Below are 15,298 nucleotides of genomic sequence, written 5' to 3'. Positions count from 1 at the left end.
TGTAGATTCCGAACAGCTCTGAAGAGACTACAGTCCACTCATCAGTCACATGTCCTGGCAAAGGTAACAATTCCACACAGTGTGCTGTGTCGTTGACTTTTATTGACGTTCACTCACTTACAAAAATATTGGACTGCAGATCAGTCTAACGCTGATGCTTCCGAGGGACAGAATGAACATTTTGAACTGCAGAGAGCTATTGAAGAAATTAAAAGACTCGATGAGATACTGTCTGCAAAAATCTTCAAACTAAAAGAAGTCCGGCGACAAAGAAAGGAGTTTCAAGCAAAACTCTGGCAAGAGTTCAAGGTAGACACACCTTTGTATCATTTCTCCTTCCTTGATCAGTTTATTAGACTGTTTTAAAACTAAAATATATTCATTCTTATCACCTCAAAGTCAGAAGTCGAAGTCAGCTTGATTTTTAAAAACCATATGTACAGCTCATACGCAGGAATTTGAAATTGCAATACTCCCACGGCCCTGAGTGTTAAATTAAAACAATCTAAAAGATAAAAATCACCTATATGTGATGTTATACTGTGTGTTGTTCTGCAGCAGAATAAACCTGAAGGTCACTCTGGATCTGCTCAGGAAGCTTTGAACACAAGGTTGTTTTTGGCTTTGGAAGTACCCGAAGGTAATATTCAGAACAGCAACAAGTGTGTGGGGAACATACAGTTCATATCATCACTGAGTCACTGATAAAGACTTTCTTATCGCCCTCTAGGAACAGATGAGGACAACAACGTTATACCTGTGTTTGACACTCAGATTCCTGAACATGAGCAGAATGGAAACAACCAGCACTTGGAGCCAAGTGAGCTTGTGGAAAGACTGCAACAGAAAATACATGTTCTTATTTGTGCTTCCAAAATTGTGCACACGATGGCGCCACAGGCTCGGGGAACTTGAGCATTTGATTCTTCGCTTCACTTCAGCCTGCTGCAGGCATTAATGTGCTAAAGGAAATATTTCCAAGAAGTGAATGTATAGAAACTTGCCCTGTGTGACTCATAAACATTTTTCTCTTCAGGATCATGTGACTTTTTTTTTTTTAATGATATTGATTCCCTGAGAAATAAATCCCTCCCCAAAACAGCAGTCCAGGAATTCAATGCTAATTGCTCCATTCAAAGATACTTAGGCAGATTAGCTGCTTGTTATCATAGAGGCCTAAGATGTAGTTAGTAGATGGTCCTCCTGCCCACTATGCCACCTTGTAAGAATATTTTTATTCTACTTCTTTACAAACTACTTATATTTGTATATTTTACTCTGATCACTCTGATTTGAGCAGCTGCAAACTCATCATGTCAATAGGATCACAGAACCACATTTGTAAAATAACATTATCAGATTTAACTGGTTATTAGTGTCTTGGCTTACTATTCCAATATTTATCCTCAGAAATACATTGCATACTTTTCTTGACAGGTAAAAAGAGGCCAGACAGCTTGACCAGATCATTTGAAGGAGATTATGAAGACACTAGGGAAGACCAATTTGAACGCAGCCACTCTGGAGATTCCAAAGGCATGAATAAACAGAAGGACTTTGTCAAGAAAAACATTGAGGTATGTCAAAGTTCACACTGGGCCAAATGGAGTACTTGGATATATCGCATGACTTAAAGTGAGTCTCTCCACTGTTGGTTTTTCCACTGAGGAAAATATTTGGTCTCTTGTTAAGAAAAACAACAACCCCCCCCCCCATAATTTATACATAATAGGACACCACTAAAAAGAAAAGAAATACTGGACAAATAATGATTTTCAGTTTATTTCACAAATGTTGTGTAATGCAATAGCTTGTAAATGGCGAAGGAGGTGAAGTGCTTTTGACCCAGGCAGAGAAAAGGCGTCTGGCTGAGCTCCTCCGAGAAATAGATGAAGAGGAAGACGACACTGCCAGAGGCGCAGACAGCAAGGTAGGCTGACAAGAAGCCCTAACAGGCAACATATGCTGTAGAATGAGTCTCTCTTTTTCAAGTTTCTTTGTACTTACCCTTTGTGTCTCAGAGGCCTTGTGCAAGAGCACAGTTGGAGGAGATGATCTCATCAGCTGCCTCCTCTACCAACACGTTGATCCTTTCTGCTTTCTACATATAATAAAACTTACTTATAATTCTTATAATGACCTTTTAATACAGTCCCTTCATTTTTAAATAAATAGTTTCTTTTGTGATATTATACAGTCCTGTTAAAAAGAGCTTTCACAGGACTGTATGCAGCCCTGTACATACAGTGCTATAATCCATGAGTTTGGAAAATCGCCTTTAGCAGCAAGAATTTGAAGTATTTTTTCTGTGTGACACTATCAGTCTGTCACATCATTGTGGGGGAATTTTGTTCCACTTTTCTTTAAACTGTTGCTTCAGTTCATTAAAGTTTCCATGCAGTTGTTTATTCTAAGCTCTTTTACAGCATTTTAGTTGGATTGAGGTTCTGACTTTGACCGGGCCTTTGCAACACCTTGAATCTTTTTCTTTTCCAGCCATGCTGTTGTAGATTTGCTGCTGTGTTTGAGGTCATTGTCCTGTTGCATGATCCAGTTTGGGCCTAGTTTAAATGATGGCCTCATATTTGACTCTATGGTTGACTTGATAACACCAAGGTGCCCATGTCCACAAAACAAGCCGAAATCAGCACTCCTCCACCGCCATGCTTGACAGTGGGTATGAGGAGGTTTGTGCTGTTATGCTGTTTTTGGTTTGTGGCACCGTGCATTGAGGACAGACATTGCTCCAGAAGTACTGGGGTTTGTTCAGATGCAGTTTTGCAAACCTAAGCCGTGCTGCCGTGTTATTTTTAGCAAACAGAGTCTTTCCTTGCAACTCTGGCAAACAACTCATGCTTGTCCAATCTTTTTCTAAGAGTACTGGCACAACCCTTAATGTTTCACATGCAAACTGAGGCCTGTAGAGTCTGAGATGTAGCTTTGGGGGTGGGGTGGGTTTGCTGTAATGTCCACTTGTAAAGATTGTGGCACTATGATAACACATACATGAATACTACCGACCAGCAAACAGTAAAAACCTCATCTTTTATAGAGGTACTCAGATTTGGTGATGATCAGTTAGGTGAATTTGATTAGCAGCACCTGGCTGTTACTTAGCCCTTAATTCCTATGAAAGCAGTAATGGTGTACTGAGTTTAAAACGTTCTTTTTCACATAACTGTAGGTGGAAATATATTATTGTTGTTAAAATTGTTAAATAACTCAGCCACACTTTGCCTCTCAGAAGAGCATATGGGTCAGATATCCATGTTTTAAAGACTGCTTGGCAGCTTAGACAGCCAACGGGCAGAAGATTCTGACTTCTGAAAGTGCTTCACATTATGAGCCAGATGTCAAGTGCCACATGTGGTTCACATGGAATGCACCATGTTATCCATTAGTTTTATAATTATGTTTTCAAAACTATTCCCTCTGCCGTGTTTCAGCACAATTCAGAAGCCAGGATCCCTACAGCTGCACACACTGTGCTGATAGAGCTTAAAGCTAAGAGAATGGACCTTTTGTTTTCCTTTGAGGATTTATCTGAGACCCTGTCACCTGGATTTCCCTGTGAACCCACCCACTCCATTCTAACATCAAATGATTTTGTTTTCACTTTTAATTTGCCTTAATAACTCTTTTGGCAGCTGCGCGACCAGTTTGAAGTCAGATGAGATGAAACCCTCTGGAATGCAAGAAAAAAACCCTACCTACCTTTAACATGCGGTTCCATTTAGTTCAACACTGACAGCTCTGCATCCGTGGCACAGCTTGCCAAGGTTTTGTAATGTCTTGGTGCTCTATTCGTGATGCTTCCCTTGACTTTTAAAACAGTATTGAAGTCATTTTGCTGGCTGATACCAAACTGGGGGAAGCACAGATGCTCTGAGTCTTTTCATTGGCCGCAAGAAGACTTCCTGTTATTGCAAGACATGCTATTATGAATAGCAATAACGTAGCAAGCATATTATTTATGTCACCATGACTCTGGCAGCAAAGTGTTTTTAATTCTGAGGACTTCACCAAGTTCTTGGTAGAGTCCTTTGGGACACATCAACCAAAATCTACTGCTTACTGTTTGCCTCACACATTCATTTGGATGCTACTGACTCCTGTTCTCACAAGCTCTGCAGTTTTGTGTAACCCGATAAATCAGGAGCAGTCAGTAATCGCAGAACGCGTTTATCCCTTAGGAAAGGCCTTGTGCGAGAGCCTTTCACTATATCCGGCTATAGGAAGCACCAAAGCTCTATCAACACACAGATTAACTCGGTCTTTATTTCTTGTCTTCAGATCTGGCCCACAGAGATGAAGTTGACACAGAGCGTTGGAGAGAGTCTGAGAATTTATTTATCCATTTTCAGGTGTTTGTTCACATTCCTACACAGAAACTGGTCCATACTGGAAGCTTCAGAGAGTTCAGTTTGCCCACCTTTACTTGGCAGAGGAAAAAGACGAAAAGCTATCCAAAATCGCAAAATAGCAACTTTCATGCATTTTGCCTCTTTTAGGCTCCTTCCATCTTGTATCGCAAATTTGACAGAACACATTAAAATATCTGTCATGATGTGAGTTTTACTCTGGTATTTTTTATTTTGTTGGAAACATCAGTGCTGTTTGTTGGCCACGGCTGGCTGTGTGTACGAATTTTTCCTTGACTTTGATAAATACCTACAGTATCACAATGCAGCTGAAACGGTAAGTGCTTTCACATGCACATTTATGCACGTGGCGGGTCAACGAGGAAATCATTAACGAAGAATCCATGGGGTAATAATGTCCCGTATTCTTGCACACATCCAACACAGGAAAATTTTGAGTTCTCTCAGTATATTGTTTTCTGCCCTATAATTAGAAAGAAAATAAAATTTCAGTGCTTTAATTGTTGAAACTGGTGAGCTTTGAGTTGCTTGGATGGATTTGGGCTCTTCCATACTGCTCCCTTTAAAGGCTTGTAGATTCCCTCCTCCAGCATCATCTCTATTTTCTTTGTGACCAGAGATGAAGATTCATTTAATATCAATTAGAGGCTTCATGATCAGACAGAGCTGTGCCCACTGGTCTGGGTTCAGACCTTTAAATCTGACCCCTCTATCAAGTTATTAATGTGAGTTATATATCTGTCAGTGTTATATCCGTATATCAGTGCTGCTCAGTTTAGGGTAAAAGTAAAATTCTGGTCCAAGAGCTTGTTTTTCTTCTTTATCTGTGAATTCCTCTCTTCCATGGTGAGCAGCAGCAGGATTAAATCACTCTATGCTTGATGTTTTTATGCGATGTCCGTCAAAACCTCGCATTCTGTCATGCAATGGAACAAAACGCATGCATGTGAACCAAAAAGGACATACGGACCCTGTCTGAAGTCTGGCAGCGAGATATTCTGCCATATCCAAGGAAATAATTGCAGCGACTGAAACAATAGAATAGATCGACATATGAAGCACTAATTTGTGTCATAAAAAAAATTACGGGTCTCAGCTTTTACATTTTTGCTTTGTGATGTGTTCCACCTACTTAATAGACCCCAATGTTTGCTGTTTTCTTTTGCCAGTTTTCCTCCGAACCCCCTTCCCAGTGTTCAGAGGTTACAGCTGCGTTCTTTGGAGAGTTACGATGCTCTTTGGCATGATAGTCTTATTGCAAGATCTTATCTCACCGCCGCACTGTGATGAGCTCATCATCCACCCATTGTTTCCCACGTGAGCCCCACTGGGATAGACAGTTACTCTGAGGAAGATGCATTTGTCAGAGTTTGGCAGCTGAGCCATCCAGACACCAGGACCTAAAGTTGTATCTCTCTCATTTTTTTCTTTTTTTTTTTGTACTTCAATGTTACAAAGTTGCTAAATAACTAAGTTGGCAGATAATGTTCATCAGTCTCTCATTTAGGTTGCCACATAATAAAGCAGGCTAACACGCATTGGACCTTGCTTTTCTTTCAGGAGACTATGTGGGCCGTGTCTGTCCCCACAGTCCAGGGTTACACCCCGGAGCCCTCTGACCTGGAGCAGCTGATTGACATAGACTCCAAAATTGGCCTTCTCCTTCCTGTGGAAGAATTTCACTCTGTGCAAAGCTCATACACCAACTTAACCATGTCACAGGTAAGCCACTGTAGTAGAGTTGTAAGGGCAATTGGGTTTATAGTTTATACTAGACCTCGGAGATCTCACCCCCGTTCACCAGTGGTGGGAAATATTATTATGCAAGTTGCTGTATTTTGGAACAGAGGCTTTGTCTCATGTTTCCATCCAATTTTCCACATTTCCATGTAAAGAGCATATTATAATGCTTTTCATGCAGTATTAGCTGCTAGCAGATTTTAATGCAAAATGTTTTCTTACGTTGTTCCCTTACAAACACTACCAGTCAAAAGTTTGGACACACCTCCTCATTTAATGTTTTTTCTTTATTTTCATGACTATTTACATTGTAGATTCTCACTGAAGGCATCGAAACTATGAATGCACACATATGGAATTATGTAGTAAACAAAAACTATGAACTATGAACTAACTCAAAGCATGTTTTATATTTTAGATTCTTTTTAATAGCCACCCTTTGCTTTGATTACTGCTTTGCACACTCTTGGTATTCTCTTGATGCAGTCACCTGAAATGGGTTTCCAACAGTCTTGAAGGAGTTTCCAGTCCATCTCCTTCCAAACCATCTCAATTGGGTTTAGGTCAGGTGACTGTGGAGGCCGGGCCATCAGGTGCAGCACTCAGAAGTCAGAAGTCAGCTATGTACCAAGCTGACTTCTGCACAACAACACTGATGGTCCCAACCCCTTTAAGAAAGCAAGAAATTCCACAAATGAACCCTATCAAGGCACACCTGTGAAGTGAAAACCATTTCAGGTGACTCCATCATGAAGCTCATTGAGAAAAGGCCACGGGTTTGCAGTGCTGTCAACGAAGGGTGGCTACTTTGAGGAATCTAAAATATAAGACATGTTTAGAGCTATTTAGCAATTTTCCCTTTGCTACATAATTCCATATATCTTGCTTCATATATTTGATGTCTTCAGTGAGTATCTACAATGTAGAGAGTAGTAAAAATAAAGAAAAACAATTAAATGAGAAGGTGTGTCCAGACTTTTGACTGGTAGTGTATGTTCTTCCCATGTGAGTAAGGGGGGCTTGTATGTGCTAAATATGGTATTTATACAGTTTACCTCTTAAATGCTGTACATTTTCTAAGTTTTGACTCTGACCTGTACATCACTACAACATCAAACATTCCATTTTTACCGATATTTATAACTGAAAAAATTTCTTTCCAGGCCTCAGTCCTCTATCCTGGCCCAATCCTAGACATGAGCTCAGTGAATTATCTCAGGACTTTATATCACTGTGTTTTCAAAGCCAGATGGCATGTGTGTAACCTGTCGGTGGAAAATTGTGTTTTTTTGAAGTCAGTGTTGAGAACCCAGGGTGCCATTTTCTGCTATCACTACTGGATCTAGTCTAGGAAAAACTAAAAACCTTGAATCTCGGTGCTGGAACAACATGTGAAGTACATATGATATGATGTCCAGAATGTTTATGGCGCCGATCTAATTATTTCACTCTCACACTGTAAGTGTAGTCAATCATATGTGGAAATGGCAGTTTAACCAAGCTTAGCATTTAAAGTTGAGTTGGATACAGTAATTATTCCATGTCGGTTCATCTATGCACAGCATCTGTCCGGATGATAAACAGATCTATAACCTGGCAGAGAACCATATTATCATTACTCATTACTGTCACTACTCAGTAATCGGGACTCTGGTCCTATAAGTAATACCATTCAAAATAAGACAATCCTCTCTTGTGCAAGATTCTCCCCACATGATGTGAACTGGACTTCTGGCCAATAGTATGAAATCGTGATAATACTAGACAGCTGGATGTGTCACTTTGTGCAGCCCACTTTCGCTCCCTTCCCACCCCTTTAATCATCTCGCCTGCTCAAAAGAGGTTCTGGAAAAGTAACCCCCTCCCCCCCCCCTCATCCATCCATCCATCCATCATCTGCTCTCCATTAGTGTTGAAATGGCTAATTCAGGCATTCCTTTTCAATTGATGTAAAAAAAAAAAGTGAATTGAACAATGACACTCAGATTTTGAATAGCAAATAACCAGTTGAGCAAATGATACATGTTAAACTTCAAAATGCAGCCCCCAGGTGTGAAAAATCAAGTGTTTTTTAACCTCAGCTCACTCCCATCTTGCTGTTGTGGCGCAGATTAAAAAACAGCCATCCGCAACAATAAATCGCACCAGTGGCTGTAAATCCTTAAGGTGCTCATAAAAGGAAATATGCCTTTGTTTTGAACTTACCTTTCTTCTTAGGCAGTAGCTCCTGAGCTTCTAACCGAAACCATTTGTGTAGCATGGACCTGCTTGTTTGCCGACTCATTCCAGAGCCGACTGTAATGTACACACAAAAAACCCGACGTTGATATATCAGTTTCAACAACACCGAAAGTGTTTTTTCCCCATTCATATTAAATCATGACCTAGATTTCCATGTTTTCCACTGTCTCTTGTTTTCTGGCTGTGTCAGATTGTCACGTTCTACATAGAAGAGGGAGTCATTCTCTCTCGAGCGTGCACTCCCTAACAAAGAATCCAAAGTCTTAAATCTGCGTGTTCCGAACTCTGTGGTGTTCTTTCCCAGTGAGTTGCAATTGATAATCCCTCTTTCATTCCTAGCCACCTTAATAGTAAATTCTGTCTGGCTACACAGCCTCTCAGTTGAGGCTATGAGGGCTGATGGAGTCTGGGAGGCCCGACACCAGCTGGGATGCTGCCACAGAGGAGAGTTGCTCCCCAATAGAATGTAATTTCAGACCTGGTGGAGGTAGAGGAGTGCCAGCGTTGCTTTCCCCTTTTATTAGGCATTTCCTTTTCATATTAACACATCCAGCAATCTTTACTGCATACCGTATAAAGCCTACTGTGAGAATAAACTACCTCACATATCGCAAATTATCTACTTGTAGAATATTTGCACACAAGATTTTAATATCAGTGCTTTGAGATTTGATATCACTGAACTTTTTCTGTGTCAGTGTACAGTCATTAGACTGTAATGACTGAATGGTACGCTATTAAGATATCCAAGCACATGTCCATGTCATCGGTCCATAAAGCATAGGAAGAGTGTTTTTTCGATGCACTGCATCCATCATTGCATTGCTACATGGTGAGTCATGGTGAGGCTTTAGTGGAAAAAGCAGTGTTTTCTTTGCCTCTCATCATTTATGATGATAGGAAAAAGTTCAGGTAGCTACGAACCACTGAAGACCTGGAGTGAAAGGAAATAAAACACAACTTTAATCACTGTTTCCCTTGGACACTGTCAGTTTTGGGCTTATGACAGCACCGATCCCTTTGCATTCTTCACTCTGCTCCCCTTTTCTCAGGCTTCAGCTGAAATAGCCTCGCTGTCATTAAAAACATCTGTTGGGTTGCAGAATTAATGTACAATACACCCTCCTACTGTACCACTGTGTGGTAATGCCTGCACCACCCACAGCTCGAAGCCAGCAGAGACGATTCTGTCATGAGAAGTAGCTGCTATTGGGTGTTCGGTGACATGGGTGTGTATGAGTTCTTTACATCAGAATTACATATGTCATCCTTTCAAATTTGGCTTTTTTTTGAATGTCTGGTTGCAATAAAAATTAACATTTTATGCTGTCATGGTTTTCAGTCTTGGTTTTCGATCAGTGTCACAGTTTATGTGCTCTGAAAGCCCCAAAAGCTTCTTCTGTATTTGAAGTGCAAGTCCAGCTGTGTTTTTGTTGTGCACCGGTCAGCTATATTTTGATGTAAGAGCATGAGGTCACTTAGTCACACTGTGTGGTTGCTGATGAGTGCCCATAATTCTAACTGTAACAAATGTTAAGTGGGAGACCAGAGTCCTGGGCAGAAAACGCCCTTTTGACTAACAGTTTGCAAACGTATCTTATTCAGTTCATTCATATAATTAAAAAGCTGTGGTAAAGATTCGTTTATATATATATAAATATATATACTGCTCAAAAATAGATAGAGAAACACTTTTCAGAGTATAGACTCACGTTTGTTCAACTTCTGAGATATTGATGTGGTCAGTTAATAAACAAGGCATTGTTGCTAATTAGTTTAAGCTGCTTTCGTGTTAATGAAACCCCCAAAACAGGGGTTGTTTTACAGGCCACTGAATTTTTTTCCTTCCTCATCTTTTCTGATTGTTTTTTCACTAGTTTTGGTTTTGGCTAGGGTCAGTGTCACTACTGGTAGCATGAGGTGATGTCTGGATCCTACAGAGGTTACACAGGTAGCTTAGCTCCTCCAGAATGTCACATCAGTATGTGCCATTGGCAGAAGGTTTGCTGTGTCTTCCAGCACGCTCTCAAGAGCATGGACGAAATTACAGACAGTTACTTTAGGAGAGCTGGACAGGGCTGTAGAAGGTCTTTAATCCATCAGGAGGACCGGTATCTGATCCTTTGTGCAAGGAGGAAAAGGATGAGTACTGCCAGTACTGAGTACTGCTTCTAATGGGGACTGTGCTCACTGATCAGTACTGTAAAGCCTGATTGGAATATGAAGTAGAATACCAGGTTTGGGATTTTTATAGAGGAGAGCAGGTTCACCCTGAGCACATGTGACAGATGTGAAACAGTCTGGAATAATGGAGAACGTTACGCTGCCTGTAACATCGTTTAGTATGGCCGATTTGGTGGTGAGTTAGTGATCGTCTGGGGAGGAATATCCATGCAGGGATGCACAGATCTCTACAGGCTAGGCAACGGCACCCGGAATAATTCTTTTTAATGTTTAATTTCTTTTTAGCTCTTCGCCCACCCCACAGGGTGCTGAGGATGTGTGTGGATTTTTTTTCCTGTTTTAATGGCATCCAGACTGCCATTAAAACAGGATGAAATCCTTTAACTGCCATCTCCAGCACTCCCACCTGTCTTTTTGTTAGTGTCTATAAATCATACATCATAGCAGGTCTCAGTGCCATGTTGGAAACCTTTCTTTGCTCTTGCTGCTATTCTTCTGTCACAGATCACCCCTGAGACTCCACCTGCATGCACTCTCTTCTTCACCTCTCTTTTGCACCCTCTGTTGCTTTGAATGGTTGATCCCAGATATTCAATCTCATTCACCTTCACTACCTTTACTCCTTGAATCTTCGCTGGTGCACCCCTCATTCACACGCATATCATTCCACTTCTCTCCAGAGCATACCTTCACCTCCCCAGGCTCTCTTCCTACCTGCTCCCTACCCTAGCAATTTCATATGTAAATAATGAAAATGGGGAGCGTCTTTTCATAGCTAAATAAAGTGGAAATCAATCATTTAAAAACAGATACTTTCACACTGCTTTTTAAATCCAACAAAAGGATACATATGCACATTTCCGCCTATCTGACGACACATAGTTTCACAAAGATCAGAAATGCATATACACAAAATATACATGTAGTACATACACTTTTAAAACAAAAACACAACTATTAGGTGAAAAACACTGTGTAAAATAATAATAAAAAATATGTTTCTTGTTAATAGTGATGACAGTTGGAAAACAAAAAGGACAATTTATCCTCTGAACTCAGGAAGAAACGGTCCTCCCTGGAATACGATGTCATGTCCCCGCTGAAATATGGAAGATATGCTAACTCGCAACAGAAAACAATGTGACAGTGTTTTCTTTTTAATCATTAACAGCAGCTGAACTTTGGTATTCATCACACTGGTAACCTTCCTTTGTTTTTTTGAATAGGTTTATGAAACATCTAATACGAGTTTTGGCTGGACAGCTGGTCAGAACTGAGGTGTCAGTGTTGTCGTGTGGCACACCGGGTGTTTTTCACAAGGTTAACTTGGCTAAAAAGCACAGACTCCACACCCTTCCCCACCCTATAATTCCCGCGAGACCCAGTTTATTGTCTTCTTATAAACGCCTCTCCCGCTGGTGTTCTCCACACCAGCAGTTGTGTTAAGTGGTTTAGAGAGGTTTTTCCTTGTCATGGTTCAGATCTGACTGTTCCACTCATTATGGCACTCTATGGTGGGTAACTTAGTCGCACAGACATCTGTTAACAATTAGCAAAGCTTTAAATATCTGCTGATCTCCTGTCTTTATGATCCAAATCACAACCTGCTATCCTTTGCATTTTAACACGCGGGGTAGAGCTAACCGTATTTTTAAGAAATAATTCCACATTTTGGAAAAAATATACTTAAATTGATATCATAAACTTCACAGGGTTGTATTGCCATGTCAATACTCACAGTCCTTCATTTTTATTATTGATATATTAAAAAAAAGTCCACTCAATGTGTAATGTTAGCAGCTGAACTATAGGCCAGATATTTTACCTGACAGTGCACAGCATTGATGGACAAGAAGTGCAAAAAGATGCTTGGACGCATTTCCTCTCCAGATGCTTCTGATAAATATTGAAAGTGGCCTGGTTCTTAAGCTCTGTGTTCACATCGATCTCAACTGTGTCATTATTTGGAAGAGAGTTAAACTACCTTTTGTTAGCAAAGTGGGGCTGAGTGGAGACAGTTTTATGAGCAGTGTCTCTTAATAGTAGAATCGACAGACTGTGAAGCATTTTCGATGGTTTAAAGGGATTATAAATGCAAATGTTTTTTTAGTGACCTGAGGCAGTGAAATCTTCACACAGGTTATTGTTCTCTGATTATTCTCTGGATAATGCTGAGTTGTTGTGAACATACAGGTGGCGTGTGTGTTTTCTTTAAACCCGTTTCACGTTTAACATCCTTTTTGGACTGCCAGGAGGTTTTGATCTATGCAGCAGTGATTGCTACGGACCACCCTCAATTCTAAAAGAGAAAGCAACTATAAAATCCAGATGACCCACAAGTGAATCTTCTAATACTTTAGGAATGCTCACCAATCACCGAGTTATCTACAGGGATCCAAAGTACTGATGGGAAAACATGACCTCAGGAGGGGAAAAATGACAGCTTGGATACAAACAAATTTTGGTATCTGGGACATTTTTAAGATTGTGATATACAAACCCTGACACTGTTTCTTCTGGTGCAGGGCTGGATAGATTTGTGGCGTAACTTTACAGAGGAGGGAGGGGAGGGAGGAGTGGTTTCAAGAGGTAAAAATACGCCTCTGTGCGTGGCGAGTGGTGCAAAAACATGCACATTTGTTTGCATTACCTTGCTTCCCTGAGTGTCAGCTCCTAATGGGTATTATATGCAGGCTGTGTATGCCATACAGCTGCGTTGCAGAATCTCTGATTGAGAAATTGACACACGACTGCAGGTCATAGCTGGGTAAGAACGAGAAAGAAATGGGGAGAAGTGAAAACGCTCTTCTATAGCTTCCGAACAGCCTGCTCCTGAGCTCTCACAGGGAGCGCTCGTGGCAAGGCATGCGGACAGGCCTTGGCAGGTAGCCTGAGTCCACGTGGCACAGCTTGAGCTCCTTCTATGCTTCAGATTTAAAAAAAAAAAAAAAAAAAGATTCAGTGTGAGTGAAAACAGAGAAACGCGGAGGAAAGAGAAGTGCGCTGTCTTGAACAACACCAGACATCTTTGCGTGAGTCAGCACGGCTGGCCTTCTTTTATCATCACAGCACGGCCCCTGTGCAGTGCATAGCCACAGGGCATTAACAAGTCAAACACAAGAGGGAGAATATTTTCCAATCAACAGGAATCAGTTTCTACAGCGTTACCAGGAGTCAAACTGAGCGGTCAGTAATCAACCTTCCAACAGAATCCCAAGTCATAGTGGAAAATATATTGGAGTTTTGTATGGGACTTCTGTTGAACTGTGTTTTATTATAATGAAAAGTGTTTCTTGGATTTGGATGCGAATAACATTCTTTCAGAACACTGAAGTCAACCACTAACCACAGTCTGAAAAAACCCCCACAGCATATTGTAGATTTGAAACAAATAACTCAAGTTTTAAGGCTGGAAAGGACACCGATTATTGCAGGGCTATTGCAATTAACTGCAATCGATTGTTTAATAAACTGGTAACTCAAAGTATAACAAAAGCAGGCTGTTTCCATTATATATGCGGCCTGTTTTCTTTAATGACCGAGTGACTTAATGTGACCAACAGGCACTTTTAATATAACAAAGACCATGAGAATCAAGCCCAGTGAACCACTGCATGCTTGAACAAACTGCTGTTAGAAACGCTGGCCTGTGTTCACATCACATAATTGTTTTCCAAAGAAAAAACGTTTTTTTCTTCTGTTTGCGTAACTCTTTGCAGTATATGTAGAAAAATATCCAGAAGTCGTAATTTTCCTGTGAACTTTGCTCGAGAGACCACACATCATACCAATTAGTTTATTTGGCATGTGTGGTAGCTTTTATGATTTCACTTTTGACACTTCCTTGGATTTGCTGCCTCGGAGCATGTGTCACTGTTTAGCTTGTCTTGAAAGTGTGAACAAGGTCATCAGGCTGTCGCATTGGTTATGGTCAGGCTTAAGGCTGTCCTCCTTAATATCTATAACGTACTACGAAGGAAGCTGAAGTAACCGGTGGGCTGGTATGTGCTATTACTACGTAATAACATATGCTCTTCACTGTAGGCTGCCGAGCACTGATGCGTGATGATGACCGAAATATTTGTTTTGTTTTTATGAGATGCATCTGAGAATGCGTGCACATGAGACCGGTCTGCCAATCTTACTGGCTCCCTTTGCTATTAAAGCTAATATGATTGACGTTATTTAATAAAATGCTGCTTTAATGGGAACATTAGTATGTAGCACATTCAGTATTTCTGAGTGTTAGGCATCCAAGATTTGTTTTGAATTAATTTGAAGCGAAGCTTTTGGCACAAAAAGCCCCCCGCTATTTTTCTTGTTTCGTCACTTTGGACAACAGCGGATCATCCATCAAACGCTGCAGCTGGTTCACACTCAAACACCGTGACAACTTCTGGATGGAATGTATTGCTTCTAATAGAGATCATAAAGCTGATCACGGGATATTAAAAATCAATTAATGAACGTGAAAAGCACGGCTGGTTTGAGTTATCTGAAAGTCATACAAGCAGCATAACTGTAATAACCGTGGTTACGCTTCTTATTTTATACTCTGGCAAGAAAAAAAATATGTGAACTGTTAGGTAAAACAAGGGCAGCTTCTCAGTCGACAGGATATCATGCATGAATGACTGTTTTTTTTTTTCTTTTTAATAACATTTGTTTTGAATTCAAGATGTTTCAGTTTGTGACACCAGAGCAAAGTTCGAAGCAGTCAATTCACATTTCAGCGATTGGCAGACCTACTT

At 40.6% G+C, this 15,298-nt stretch overlaps 1 protein-coding gene across 4 annotated transcripts in view; it reads left to right on the top strand.

Annotated features, from left to right (window-relative positions):
• fsip1 (fibrous sheath interacting protein 1) overlaps positions 1–15,298 on the top strand; it is a 29,176-nt gene that overhangs the window by 292 nt on the left and 13,586 nt on the right. For 2 of the 4 annotated variants that reach the window (XM_063500075.1, XM_063500073.1), the window contains exons 2-8: positions 6–63; positions 140–309; positions 559–640; positions 731–820; positions 1,438–1,577; positions 1,811–1,930; positions 5,943–6,104. In XM_063500075.1, the coding sequence (XP_063356145.1) occupies positions 6–63; positions 140–309; positions 559–640; positions 731–820; positions 1,438–1,577; positions 1,811–1,930; positions 5,943–6,104 (822 nt within the window). The remainder of the gene's footprint in view (positions 1–5; positions 64–139; positions 310–558; positions 641–730; positions 821–1,437; positions 1,578–1,810; positions 1,931–5,942; positions 6,105–15,298) is intronic. The other 2 variants (XM_063500074.1, XM_063500076.1) reach the window with 2 other exon arrangements.

Source organism: Pelmatolapia mariae, linkage group LG16_19, assembly GCF_036321145.2.
Source record: "Pelmatolapia mariae isolate MD_Pm_ZW linkage group LG16_19, Pm_UMD_F_2, whole genome shotgun sequence".
NCBI classification, from domain to species: Eukaryota; Metazoa; Chordata; class Actinopteri; order Cichliformes; family Cichlidae; genus Pelmatolapia; species Pelmatolapia mariae.
The sequence above is the reverse complement of the archived record's forward strand: the minus strand, read 5'-3'. Positions and strand labels throughout refer to the sequence as shown.